The 13065-nt window shown below is 41.1% G+C and overlaps 1 protein-coding gene across 2 annotated transcripts; it reads right to left on the bottom strand.

Annotated features, from left to right (window-relative positions):
- Positions 1–2325: 2325 nt before the first annotated feature.
- On the bottom strand, positions 2326–11929 carry PCNP (PEST proteolytic signal containing nuclear protein). Of its 2 annotated transcripts, none has more exons than XM_075265003.1 (5): positions 11844–11929; positions 11260–11480; positions 6939–7013; positions 5648–5703; positions 2326–2692 (listed from the first exon to the last, which is right to left on the bottom strand). In XM_075265003.1, exons 1-5 carry the CDS (start codon positions 11869–11871, stop codon positions 2572–2574), a joined length of 501 nt encoding a protein of 166 aa, XP_075121104.1. In that variant the 5' UTR covers positions 11872–11929; the 3' UTR covers positions 2326–2571. The 2 variants fall into 2 exon arrangements, with proteins under 2 accessions (XP_075121104.1, XP_075121103.1); XM_075265002.1 differs by having other exon boundaries at positions 11832–11915.
- Between the last annotated feature and the right edge of the window lie 1136 nt (positions 11930–13065).

Here is a 13065-nt window from a genome sequence, read left to right as displayed (position 1 = left end):
CACTACTTAAGACACAAACAGCTCAGAGCTGCTCCCAGCCCCTACCTCCCCCTTGAGAGCAGGCAGCTACATCACTTGACAAATGAGCAGATAATCCCAAGGGCCAGTGTCAACAATGAAGTGAATAAATTAAGATAGTGGCCAAACAAAGCAGTTTTGATAAAGCAGTGTATTTAGGAAAAGTCTTAAATCCACATAAACTAGCAGTATAGATAGGATCCTTGTGATGGGACAACCCCTTTAATGAGTATTTAAAGGGCTCAGCACAAACTATAAAAGGGCTGAAAGTATCTCCTATAACAGCTTTCATGCTGGGATTTGTAAAAGACCAAGCTTTGATCTGTAGGCTTCTGTGTGATGGAGCTAATGGAAAAGGCTATTTTAGTGACTCCAGCATCAGTATTTCCCACTGGCACAGTCATCTTGTGTGTAATTCTGATAGTTTTGTAGCTGGATAAAAGGCAGGTTACACTAGGTTCACACCTGCATTCTGGTTTCCTTGCGGACCCCGTATACTATAATGGGGTTTTGCTTGCAGGATTTCTCTCTCCATTCATGCGAATTTGGGGACAGAAACCCTGAATGGAGACCAGACGCAAGTGTGAACCTAGCCTTAAAGTGTCAACACCTATTTTTCTCCTCATTTTGAGCTTATGGGTAAACATTTGTGGCTCACTAATTTACAACTGATCTGTTTGTCCTACAAGGGCCACCTTCATCATAGGGTTATGATGGTATGCTTGAGCTCTTTAGTACAACCCACTCCACATTTATGCTTGTACTGATTGTATACCATATGAAAAAGGAGTAAACTTGCATTTGATGGTATGTCCACATCCTATGGCTCTGGATGTAGCTGTTAAGAGCTACCACAAAACAATAAAGTTTACTATGGTACATCATTACAGAAATTTTATTTTTGCATTAGATATGCTCAAATCTCTTTGTAATACAGCATTTCTGTCCTGAAGGGCTGTCGCTACACAGCAAGTACTCTTATTTGGTTGCATTTTAAGATAATACAGTCCATGAGCCCATTGTGTGCTAAATGGATTTGTGTGAAATCCATGAGAAGTCCTTATATTCATCTGATTGGGGCTTGCTGTCAAAACCACCTCACCCAGCTGAATAGAACCGATTTTCATTCACTAAAATATCTAACAGTTTTCCATGTGTGAGTATACCCTTGCTTTTACTTTGCAGGTTTGAAAGTCATGAACTGGATAAGAGGGTGTTTTTTGTTTTGTTTTTTTTGCTGACTTCATATACAAAATCAGGTTTGTTTTCCAAGCATCTTCCCTGCTGATGATCACAGAATATGCTAACAATAAACCACTAGAAAGGATTGTGGGCATGGTTTTCTTTTATATTACAAGTATTGAGCTTGTACCTGTGTAAACACTTTTTGCGGACACATACAACTGTTACAAAAATAAGATGGGAGACCAGCTACAGGCTGGGGAAAGACCTGTGGTGTTTTACAAGACCTGTGAAGTGGATGGGATTCTGGCTAATCCTCTCCACACATTGCAGAAAAATATCTGCAGTGGACATGCTGCAATTTCACAAACCGGTGTGTAGATCGCAAGAATGTGAATTATACCAACGGGAATGCTGGCGTTGGGATATTATAGGTATGGACTGGCTGCAGATGATGTTACCTGCACATTGTAATAAATAACTAGGATCAGCAAGCTTTTGTCTGGGGTGCCAAGCAGTTCTTGGGGAAAAAAAAAGAAAAAAATTAAACCTGTCTGCAATAACTAAGGATGTTGACCTCCTGCATGAAAGTCATAACACAAACCATAACCACAAGCAGCTAGTCAATTAAGTTTATATTTCAAAGTGATCCTTATCCACCACATAGGAATCCTAAAAATGTCAGGGATGTGAATTTCGGCTGAACACAGCTACAAGTAGTCTGGAGACTACTACAATAACCATAGACTAGGCATCTGTGTTTTTTTTGGGTTTTTTTTCTTTAAGAAATCAAATCTTTCCAGCCTTATTGAAATGAAAGACCAGTTTAGCTGCCATATACTTTGCACAGGCAGTTGCTGCCCTCGGACTAGGCCACTAGTTAGGACACTAGGACTTCACGCCTCAAGCATTTCCCCCCAGTGCTTCCTACCCTCAGACTGTACTTTCATTAACCATTAGAGAGTGCCACATGTTTAAACCAGTAGAGAGCCCTGTGCCACGTATGTATGCCTTAGGTGCAGACTGCTGCATCTATGAATGGTGTTGTATAAAGATACAAATACAAAGTGTGAGCTTCCAAGTTGGTGTGAAAACCTTAGAAACAAAACTGCAGAAAACAGAAAAATCGACAAAAGAAATTTATTCCCATTGACAGTAAATATAGTAAGCTATAGACAAACAGCATTAACTGAATACAAAACATAACATAATTAGAATTCTTATTTGTTTCTGTGCCATAGAAGTTCCTTCAAAAAAGAAAAAAAAGAAAAAAAAAAACCACACACCAGAACTCATTCCAATTGCATGGGTATCTTGTCCAAGAAAAGGAAGGCTTGAATGTCAGATCATCCCACAAGCCCACTCCACAATTCAGTCATCTGTAATACGTTCTAACTGTGACTTAATATTCCTTTCCCACAGCTTCTGGCTGTCTGAAAATCCATGCTTGCCTTTGTTGAAGGAGTTTGGTCCTGCTGAAGTTGGGGTATCCCTGGAATGACAATTATTACTTCACATGTAGCGTCGGCATACTCTGCACAACTGTATCAGGTCTCAACCTAAAATCCAAATGAACCGATCTGTATGTCTGGAGGGTGGGAGCAGTCACGTGGAGAACATCCCAGTTCTGTGTAGAGGTTGTAAGTAAAAGGGACCTTTTGTACTGTAATATTATTACAGAAGTATATAATGCATTAAACCATTCTGTACATCACAGCTTATCACTGGGCTTCATCTTCAGAGACCTGGGTGCTGCAGCACAGCCCCATTCTTTTTTTGGATGGGAAAAAATGATTTCTCATGAAGCACTGTTCTTTTGCAATAAAGCAAAGCTCCGCGTTGAGTTAAAGAGGTTATCTGGAGCTATAATACAAAATGACCAACCCAGCAGATTCTTGCCTAAAAGGACCATGACACTCTTACAAGCAACAAGTCCCCTTCATTGTTTGCTACCCTGTACTTTTAGTAGTGGTTGTACCTGGTATGTCAGTTCACTACAGCTTCCACCCATTCCATTGAATGAGACTGAGCTGTAATGGGTTCGGGTTTTTTTTTGTCTTCCTCTGGATCAACACTGTAGGGTTATAGGTTGGACTGATGTCTTCATCCAACGACATCTACTATAACTATTTAATAGCAGACAGCAGTGCTCACCTCCACCAATCTACTTCTCCACTTGTCCTAACATCAAGAAATGGCTGAGGATACTTTCAACCAATGCCTACTTAGCCAATCAAAGGCTGCAACAGTGACCTGCCTAAAGAGATTGTCTAGCCTAAAATTTTATATATTAATTAGGTCTGGGAGTTTAAAAAAACAAAACAAAAACATCTGATCACCATGCTCCAGCACATCCCCACGCAGTTCAGTCCTGCAGCTATGTCGTCTTCGCCCCACGTGACAGCTAAGGCCAATCAAGAAGGGAAACTGTGACACCACCATTCTCTTCCGGAGACCGCTGATTGGACTCTGCAGTCACATGACCACTAAGGTCAATCAGCAACCTCAGTGGAAGGGATCCAGAATGCCACAGCCAGTGAGAAATTCATCAACAAGAAAGCAGCCGACTGGACAGGAGCGCCCTGGGAGGACACCAAAGCATCGAGGACAGGTGAGGTTTTTTTTTCTCACCTTCCTAACCTAATTAGAAATTAATATATAGCCATGGCAACCTCTTAAGTCTTTGGTTGAAGGAGCAACCATCCCCAGCTGCTTTAAGATAAGTGAAGCAGCAGATCAGTGGAGGAGAGAATCACAATCTTTAAGAGTAACTTCATTTTGCTGTCTTTACCTGTCCATTAGCAAATAGGGGTAGGGAACTCTTAGAAGATTCAAGTTACACTTTGATACCTTAACAATTTAAGGGATAATTCCTTCTCAAAGTAAGACCATGAAGGATTTTAATCTGCTGTACAACATACATTTTGGAAGATTATCTACTATCGGCTTCCCTTTTTGAAATAAACATACACTCTAAGCTAAGCTTGCATAACGTATACCAACACATACATGCTCAATACATGGCAAAAGTGTTCTTTTGGCATACATTTTTTGTCTAAGCCAGACACTTTCTTACCCCATACATTGAAGATAAGAAGTGGTAAACAGATCTGGGGCTAGTGGTTAACAGGCTGGTCAGTCCACAATTTGAAGTGGATAAGAAATTACAATACCTAAGGTATGTGCATTGCAGTCATAAATGACTTCTGCCACATTTAGCAGAAAGCTGGGGAGCTATTTAGAGCATACATACAACATAACCCGGTGCTCCATCTTTCTTTTAGTAACTAGTTTCCCCACAGGTCACCAGTCATAATTCAAGTTTTGTTGGAACTTGTCCTATTACTAATATATAAGCACATTTAGTCCTGAGTAGAGCCCTCAGTTGACAGACATTGAAAGCAATAGGGAAAAAAGCAGCCCATTCCTTTCTAATCGGGAGCGCACGTATGCCGGCTCCCATAGAAAGCAATGGGATCTGTTTTAACGCCGCTGATTCGGAACATGTTACACGTTCAGAATCAGCGAGCGCATACTCCGTGTGAAGGGGCCTTAAAAATGCTGTCAGGAATTGAGATCCGCATTAGGATCTCAATGCAATGCCAAACACAGTTTTCACCAGCAAATTGCTCTGAATCTGTAAGGGATATCTTGGCATCATTTAAAGATCAGATTCTCATCTTTAAAACTAATCCAAGGTCATCTTCATAGACCTGCAATGGTCCCCACAGTTTAATATCCCTCTCCTAAACCACAAGAAAAAAAAACCCCAAAACAACCTTTTCTCTCTCCCTTAGTCTGAGATCCAGAATCTTAAGGGAGCTGTAGGCACGATGTAAGTGATGTCATCAAATGATGCCTGCAGCTCTCGGGGAAGAGAGGATGAATGGTGAAGCAGGGAGCTGAAGTCTCCTTGTTTCATCATTGTATGCAACTGGGGAAGTGTACGCAGACTGTCACAATGGAACCCGCTGGTTAAAGCAGACCTGGCATCTAATAGAACACAGTCCACAATATAGCACTTGCTGCACAATTCTTGAAGTACCAACAAAATAACCTGCCACTGTTCTGCAAAATGTGATTGCTCTTTTCTAGAAAGTGCCACACCTGTCCAAAAGTTGTGCCTAGTCATTGTAGCTGTACTGAAGTCAATGGGGATGAGCTACTATACCACACAACTGCTCTTTTTGTAGGAATCATGCTTTTCTAACCCTGAACAGACTTTGCAACAAACTTACACAACATCTCTAGTTATACTGAAAGCGCAACAATTTTACCAAATTGATTTATTGCTTTTTTTTTTTTTTTTTAAGTATATTTAAATCAGAAAATATAAAAAATTATATATATATATATATATATATATATTTATTTATTTATTATGTTACACACACACGCTCACATACGCAATAGCTTCTAGAGGGGGCAGGTCCAAAATGAACAGTACCTTCCAATATTTTTCATCCTCATCTTTGCTTCTGGGGGCATTTCTTCAGGTTCACTCTGTAGGTAATAAAGTTACACTACATTGAAGCTTGCATTAATAAAACACAATGTTGCACATTTACATATCAGATTCCCTAGCCATCAATGTGTAAGGCGGTGTAATATATATATATATATATATATATATATATATATATATATATATATATATCTAGAGCAATGAAAAATAAAAGCTGGGGTTTAATGGGCAACTGCATTCGTACTACTTTGCGCTAGGTTTGGGCATCTCACCATACACATTTCCATGCACTACTGATAAAGAACCAATGAAAAGGACGAGCCCAGTAAGTATAGGTATTAATCCAATTACACTAAATAGGTGGTATTTACTGACAAGTATAATCCTATACAATAACATGGAAATCTCCATTTCCTATACTTGTGAATAGGTTTATATTTTGTCAAATTATTGAGTGTAATATAGAGTGTGGATTTTTACACTCAAGCCATTAGCCCACTGTTAAATAAAGAGACCCATCTTGTGCAGATTATTTCCAAGAGATTTGAGGCTTTCAGCACACAACTGATAAGTTATATACATGGCAAGAAATAAAGATTTCACTGCCAACAGCTGACACCGGCTGTTTACTACCAACCTATATAGTGAAGGCCCCCTGAAATAACTGCCAGCCCCAAAAACAGCAGATAAGTATATAAGTAGGTATATATATTAGATATTTATAAGTTGCAAAATATGTTAATTACAGAAAGTCACTCGCTCCGGCCAGTAATAAATCTCTGAGCAGTGTTTCATTGCTCTATAGAGCCTATATGTACTATGATGGCTCAGTATGATTACAATATTTTTCTGGTGCATATAGGGAATATCAGAACATAATGGTGACTAAGTTTTGCCTTACATCAGTTCTAAGCCTACTTGGTTTAGTTGGTCCCAAAAAGGTTCTTTACACTGGTACTGCACATACAGTGGGGCCTTAGCTTAAATGGGGATTTTTGGTCCGGAATTTGACACAGAGGCCGCCTCAGATTCCAGACCAAAAAAAAAGGTAGCCACAACTGGCATCGGCATCCAGACGTGGCACTCCGCTCCGGATTAGGCCCATATAAATAGACCTAGTCGGAAGGGAGTGTCTTCAAGCAGACATCCGCGGCTGAATCAGCCGCAGAATCTGCCTGAAGAAAGGGAACTCATGGATTTCAATGGGAGATGTTTTTTCAGTCTGAACTCAGCCTTAGATGTGTATAGTCACTCATTGGCAAGGCATACTCACATCATCCTCATCATTGAATACTGCTGCTACTGAGCTTTTTTTTGGAACTACGGCAGGTGGTGTATCCTTCGGTTTCTAAAAAGAAATAAAAAAAAAAAATAAATAATAAAAATCACTGATTCTTTTAGTTATGCAAAAAGCATCAGCCAGAAAATATATTACAGAAAATTATGAAATCCCAATAAAATCCTACTAATATTATAAATGTGAAAGTTTGTATATTTCTGTGTTTGTTACTCGATCACGCAAAAAACGGCTGAACAGATTTGGATGAAATTTGGCACAGATAGTTTGTAACCTCGATTAACACATAGGCTACTTTTTATCCCGCTAAATGACATGGCTTCACGACTTATGAATTTATGTTCATATACTATACTAGCTTTCACCCGCGACTTCGTCTGCGTTGATTTGAGAATTGGGCGGACACAGACGTGTGAAACTGTAAAATTGCTTTAAAAAGTTTGGTGGGCTAGCAAATGTGATGTGATGTGTTATATTGTGTATGTAGTGATACAGACAATGTGATGTGTTGTATTGTGTATGTAGTGATACAGACAATGTGATGTGTTGTATTGTGATCTGTTATATAGTGGAAAGCTATATATAAATGAGTGAGTAGAGTGAGGGCTACTCCTGAGGCGACAGTAAGGAGTGTGCAGGCAGGTTGAGGCAGGAAATGCCAGGCAGTGTGTGCGAGTCTATAGCTGGGGCTAGGAGTCCTGCTTTTGTGAGTCTCCTGCTAGGAAGCCATGTTGTTTAGTGGCACCAAAAGTAGCCTATGACTCAATCCTAAGGGAAAACTATGTTTGTGGAAAATTGCACGCAAATCCGTCCAGGCGTTTTAGCGTGATTGAGGAACAAACATCCAAACTCACAAACATCCAAACACACAAACTTTCACACTTATAATATTAGTAGGATTAAACGGCTCTTGCCAGCAGCACTATGTGAACTAATTGGAGTTTGCTGATAGAGATATAACAAACCTGACTTTATGTAAACACACAGATAACAATGAGTTCATTGTGAAACACCGAGATGGGAAGACCCCTTTAATCCAAATTGCCAGTTTGCCAATTTTAACATTCTGGGAAAAAGAAAATTAATATGTTGCAAAATTCGAAAACAACGAGAGCTATGAAGGTAGCCAGAAGTCACAGACTTCTCCTCAAGTGGAGCTCAGAAGGATTGAGTAAGCTAGGCGTCAAGTGGCTCTTAGAGCAGCCGAAACACCATAGCAGGTGGATCATCGATGCCGACAACACACACATTATATGGCTTCCCAGCGAGCTGCTGAGAAACCGGAACAATCACAGGCACAGCATAAGGAACAAGTTCAGCAGCAGGACAGCTTGAGAACTCCCGAAACAACGGAGCAGGCGAACCATCGACGGCAGCAATTTGCTGAATATAGGCGGGTCATCGACGCCAACAACACACAGACGAAGTCGTGGGTAGAGGCTAGTAACAAATAAATCTCATGTACTTTACATAGCAGTTGGCCAAACACTTATTTGTCTGACAACGTTTCCTCCAAACGCCACTAAAAGCATGTATGCTTGGACACGTGTGCATTTTTAAAAAGAATAAATAAAAAATGAGGAGATGAATAAGCCACTGCCATTCTTTTCTGGTAATAGTTAATTCCTATGAGAAATAATTTGGCAGCTAAATGCTACTTTTGGAGAACAGTAGTGACACGCTCAAAGACCATCCAAAGACTAAACTGACTTTCATCTTAGGTTTTAATATTACTTCATAATATGCAAATGTGCATCTGGTTGCATCAAGGGTGACTCCGCTGAAACTGTTGTCTCACACTGCTCTAATATGTCAGATTGAGCACAAGGCCAGGTGAGAATTCAGCATAGCTTACTGGCCCTGTCACTCAAAGAAACGAGGAGAGAAGCAAGAAGGATTAGAGTAGTGTGGAGCATAGTGGTTTGGAGCTGACCTTAGTGCTCCAGACTGCTCATCTGCATATTGTGAAATAAATATCTTACCAACAGAGGCACAAATTGTCATAGGTCATTCATGTGATCCTGACTTATCTATGTTGTTGGTTTAATATACTTCATTCTGGTGACAGACTCCTTTTAACCAACATCTGCTGTACTATTACACTTAGAATTGAGACCTGGCAATTGTGCTACTGCACATCACAGACATTAACCCTTCTTATGTCTAACACATTTTCCCGGAAGGAGATTTTGGGAGAAATCGCTGTCCCCAGAAACAAGATCCAGGGGCAACAATCTGTCACTGCGACAGCCTACTGAAAGCTTGTCATTACGTGACTTCAATTAAAGGCTGTGCGGGCAGTCTAATAGACATATATGGATTTCACAATACATTCCAATGAATTAGCATTGCAGTGTAAAGTTTTAGCGATTATACCCCCTGGGGTGATATATATTTGGTAACTTTTTTTTTTTTTTAAACTGAAATAAGTGTTAGGGTGCATTCACACTACGGATACGGTGACTGATTCTGAACGTTAAATGGAAAGTGAATGGGAAGCGCTCGCGTGTACGGCTCGCCGTGTGAAGGGGCCCGGCGCTTGGCTCAGTCCGAGCCGTACACGTAGCACTTCCCATTCACTTCAATGGGAGCGCTCGTAGAGTAAAAAGCAGCCCATTCATTTCAACGGGGAGCGCTTGTATGCCGGCTCCCATTGAAATGAATGGGATGTGCTATATACGCGCTGATTCTGAACGTGTGTTAACGTTCAGAATCAGTCACCGTATCCGTAGTGTGAATGCACCCTTATAGTGGAAAAGATTTAAATAAGATTCCGCAAAAACACCAAAGGAATAAAGTTGATTTTTAATGCAGTGTTTGAAGCCAAAACCAGGAAAAGAATAAAGTGCCATCTGTCCTTTATATGTGCTCACTTTTTATGATTCACTCCTGGTTTTGGCTTCAGAAACTGCCTAAGGCTAAGGTCCCACGTTGCGGAAACGCAGCTTTTTTTAATGCAGATTTTGTTGTGGTTTTTTGAGCCCAAGACAAGAATGGCTACAAAAGAAATGGGTACTCTATAAAAAGTTCTTACACTTCTACCTTCTGCTCAATCCACTCCTGAATTTGGCTCAAAAAACCGCAACAAAAAAAGCTCAGCCTTAAAGAAACTTGTAATTTATCATTTCCTCTAGGATGATAATGAGGCGCACATTTTGAGCAAGACCTTTTCTTGCGTTGAACGTGTGCCTCAATCCGTACCTCACACACCTGTCATGTGCTAGAATGGAAGTCATGCCAGTTTTCTGTTTTCTTTGGCTATAAAAATGCTGCAGCCATTTTAGCTAAAAGACAATAGGGCATTGAGTGAGCTACTTGATTAATTCACATTTCTGACAATTGGAAAATGCCTAAATTATTTATTTTTTTAAGTTAATATACAAGCCTAAAAGGTGCCATAAAAAGGTTTGCATGTGAAGGGATTCTTACAGGATTTTAGAACCTAGCAATGATGCATTTTAAATTCTTCTATTTTTTTCCCTCCATATCGTGGGTTTTTGTTTTTTTACACCTATAGCTGTTCCCAGGACAGCTTGGTGCTTCTATTGCAGCTCTCCAACCAAGATACATTTTTCCCCCAAGCCTCCTGAAAAGTAAATTATTTAAAGAGGACCTTTCATCAGATTGGGCACAGGCAGTTCTATATACTGCTGGAAAGCGACAGTGCGCTGAATTCAGCGCATTGTCGGCTTTCCCGATCTGTGCCCCGGGTAAAGCGCTATCGGTCCCGGTACCGTAGCTCCTTACAGTCAGAAGGGCGTTCCTGACAGTCAGTCAGGTACGTCCTTCTTCACAGCAGCGCCTATCGTGCTGTACTGTGTGAGCAGGGAGGAATGCCCCCCTCCCCTCCTCACACTGTACAGCGCGATAGGCGCTGCTATGGAGAAGGACGTTCCTGACTGACTGTCAGAAACGCCCTTCTGACAGTATATAGAACTGCCTGTGCCCAAACCTATGAAAGGTCCTCTTTAAGGAGCATGGGGTGTTGCAATTCTAGGCAGACGTGCCTTTTCAAAGTTCAGGAAAGCATAGCAGCAATGACTTGAATGATAGAATGGGGAGCTCCACGTTCAGGACCCAACTCTACGGGTCAAGGAAGATAGCCATCAGCATCATTACATTACATGGGCATCTATTTCCCACGTTTTCCAGATTACCTAGGCTGGAACTAATGCACGTAAGGAAAGCAGAACCCATGTTAATGGTGATATCTGCATTTTCTGGAAGTGCTTAACACAATCCCCTAGACACAAGGCAGGCCATATGTTACACAAATCTAGGGAGACTGCATACTTACAACAGAGCCAAGTTTTATGGAAATTGAAGGTGCTTTCTTCCCAGGCTGACCTCCTATTGCAAAGCCGATCTTGGACACTTTGGCTGGACAGGGTTGGGATGTTGCCTCATCTGAAGATGCAACTGCTGACCTCTTCTCTGCACCGCGACTTGAGCTTTCCCCTCCATTGCTGGAAGAAACAGGCTTAGTGTTCACTGTATTTTCTGCGTCTTCTTCTGGTCCTGGTGAAGTTGAAACAACTTACCAAGATGAGCATTTTTGTTACTGAGCTAAATGATGGGAACAGCAACCACAAAAAATACCAAAATTCACCTATTAATAGTGTAGGCAGAAACCCACACCAAGTGTATTTTACAATGTAGGCAACAGCATACACAACGCTATGTACTAAGATGTATGATGCGATGACCACTATTACACTGCAGCGCTCCATCGCCTGCCATTACCAGCATACGCTGCACCCATCTCCAGGTCCGCATACTACTAGCGCTACAAACGTGGCTCCACCCGAACACTACAGATTTACACAACACCCCACAACATGCTACGGAACGGGTATCTTAATCACACACTCTCCATATCACCTCCTTGTTGCTCCTTCTTATCCGCCATCTTTGTCAGCGTTAACTAGACAGCCATGACGTCAGAGCCGCCACAGGCCGAGCCTCCGTCCAGCCTTGTAATCATAGAGTTGGCGCAGTGTAGGCTAGATAACCCAGTACGTTCAGGATTATACTATGTAGTCTCTATTGTTATGCTGGCGCTGTATTTTTTTTCTCTTCAACAAGCTTTATTGTAAAAATGCAGGAACTGACAGTGAATGTGTACAGCTGGTAAATGCTTCAATGTTTTATTTTTTTTTTGTTTTGTTTGTTTGGTTTTTTTTAAGCATGCCTTTTTTTGTCACTTAAGTGGCTCCCCCCTCCACTTCAAAATTTCATTGGAGGAGGCAGCAACTCTGGCACATGCCAGACGCGTTTTCTTCAACCATGTTCTAGGTGTGCTACTCTGGAAAAAATGACGTACACCTGCAGATTTCCTCCAATTCAAGTTTGTGCTCAAAGCCTATAATTCTGCCATTTACCTCGCAAAACAAGCCTATTACACCGCTCTCATCTCTTTTCTCTCCAGTAAAGGCTCTTTGATGCTTTTCACTCCTTACTCACACCCAAGGTGCAGACGCCATTCACAGACCTTAGTGCAGATGACCTTGCCACTTATTTCCATTGATAAGATCCATCAGGAAATAACCAATCCCCAGATAGCATTGATCCCCTCACCTACCATACCTCAGACTGTCCATTCTCATATTTTAAACCAGTTACAGAAGAGGAAGTATCCCAGCTACTTTCTTCATCTCGCCCTACAACGTGTAGTAGTCACCCTTTCCCCTTACACCTTCTCTTGTCATCACTAGTTACCTTACTAAAATATTTAACTTCTCACCTGGAATTTTTCCATTTTCTTTCAAACATGCTGCCATAACCCCACTACTGAAGACATTCTTAGTGCTAACATATTCTATAACTTTACAAATTGTAGGGTTCAAGTACAGACAAAAAGAGACATTACAGAGTAATGGTCAATTCATTAGTCAAGGCATTTGTATTATATGGGCTGCATAGAACAGCCTGCAATACAAATCAATAAGACACAAGCCTGGGAGCCCCCAGTTGGGTCCGGGGTGTCATGGCAACTGATTGCCAGCCTCGAATCTCATTACAGGTGCCGTTGAACTACAGAAAAATGGCAGCACTTTTCTCTCTGCATTTTTTGTGCGGAAACCACACGGACCTACAGGTTTCT

This window comes from Leptodactylus fuscus, chromosome 2 (assembly GCF_031893055.1).
Source record: "Leptodactylus fuscus isolate aLepFus1 chromosome 2, aLepFus1.hap2, whole genome shotgun sequence".
NCBI classification, from domain to species: domain Eukaryota; kingdom Metazoa; phylum Chordata; class Amphibia; order Anura; family Leptodactylidae; genus Leptodactylus; species Leptodactylus fuscus.
The sequence above is the reverse complement of the archived record's forward strand: the minus strand, read 5'-3'. Positions and strand labels throughout refer to the sequence as shown.

Coding starts and splice junctions, on each gene's coding strand:
- PCNP (XM_075265002.1), bottom strand. CDS start 11,871: ATGGCGGATAAGAAGGAGCAACAAGGAGGTGATATGGAGA. Junction 5,704..6,938: donor TATTCAATGATGAGGATGAT/GTGAGTATGCCT, acceptor TATTACCTACAG/AGTGAACCTGAAGAAATGCC. Junction 2,693..5,647: donor AGGATGAAAAATATTGGAAG/GTACTGTTCATT, acceptor TTGTCATTCCAG/GGATACCCCAACTTCAGCAG.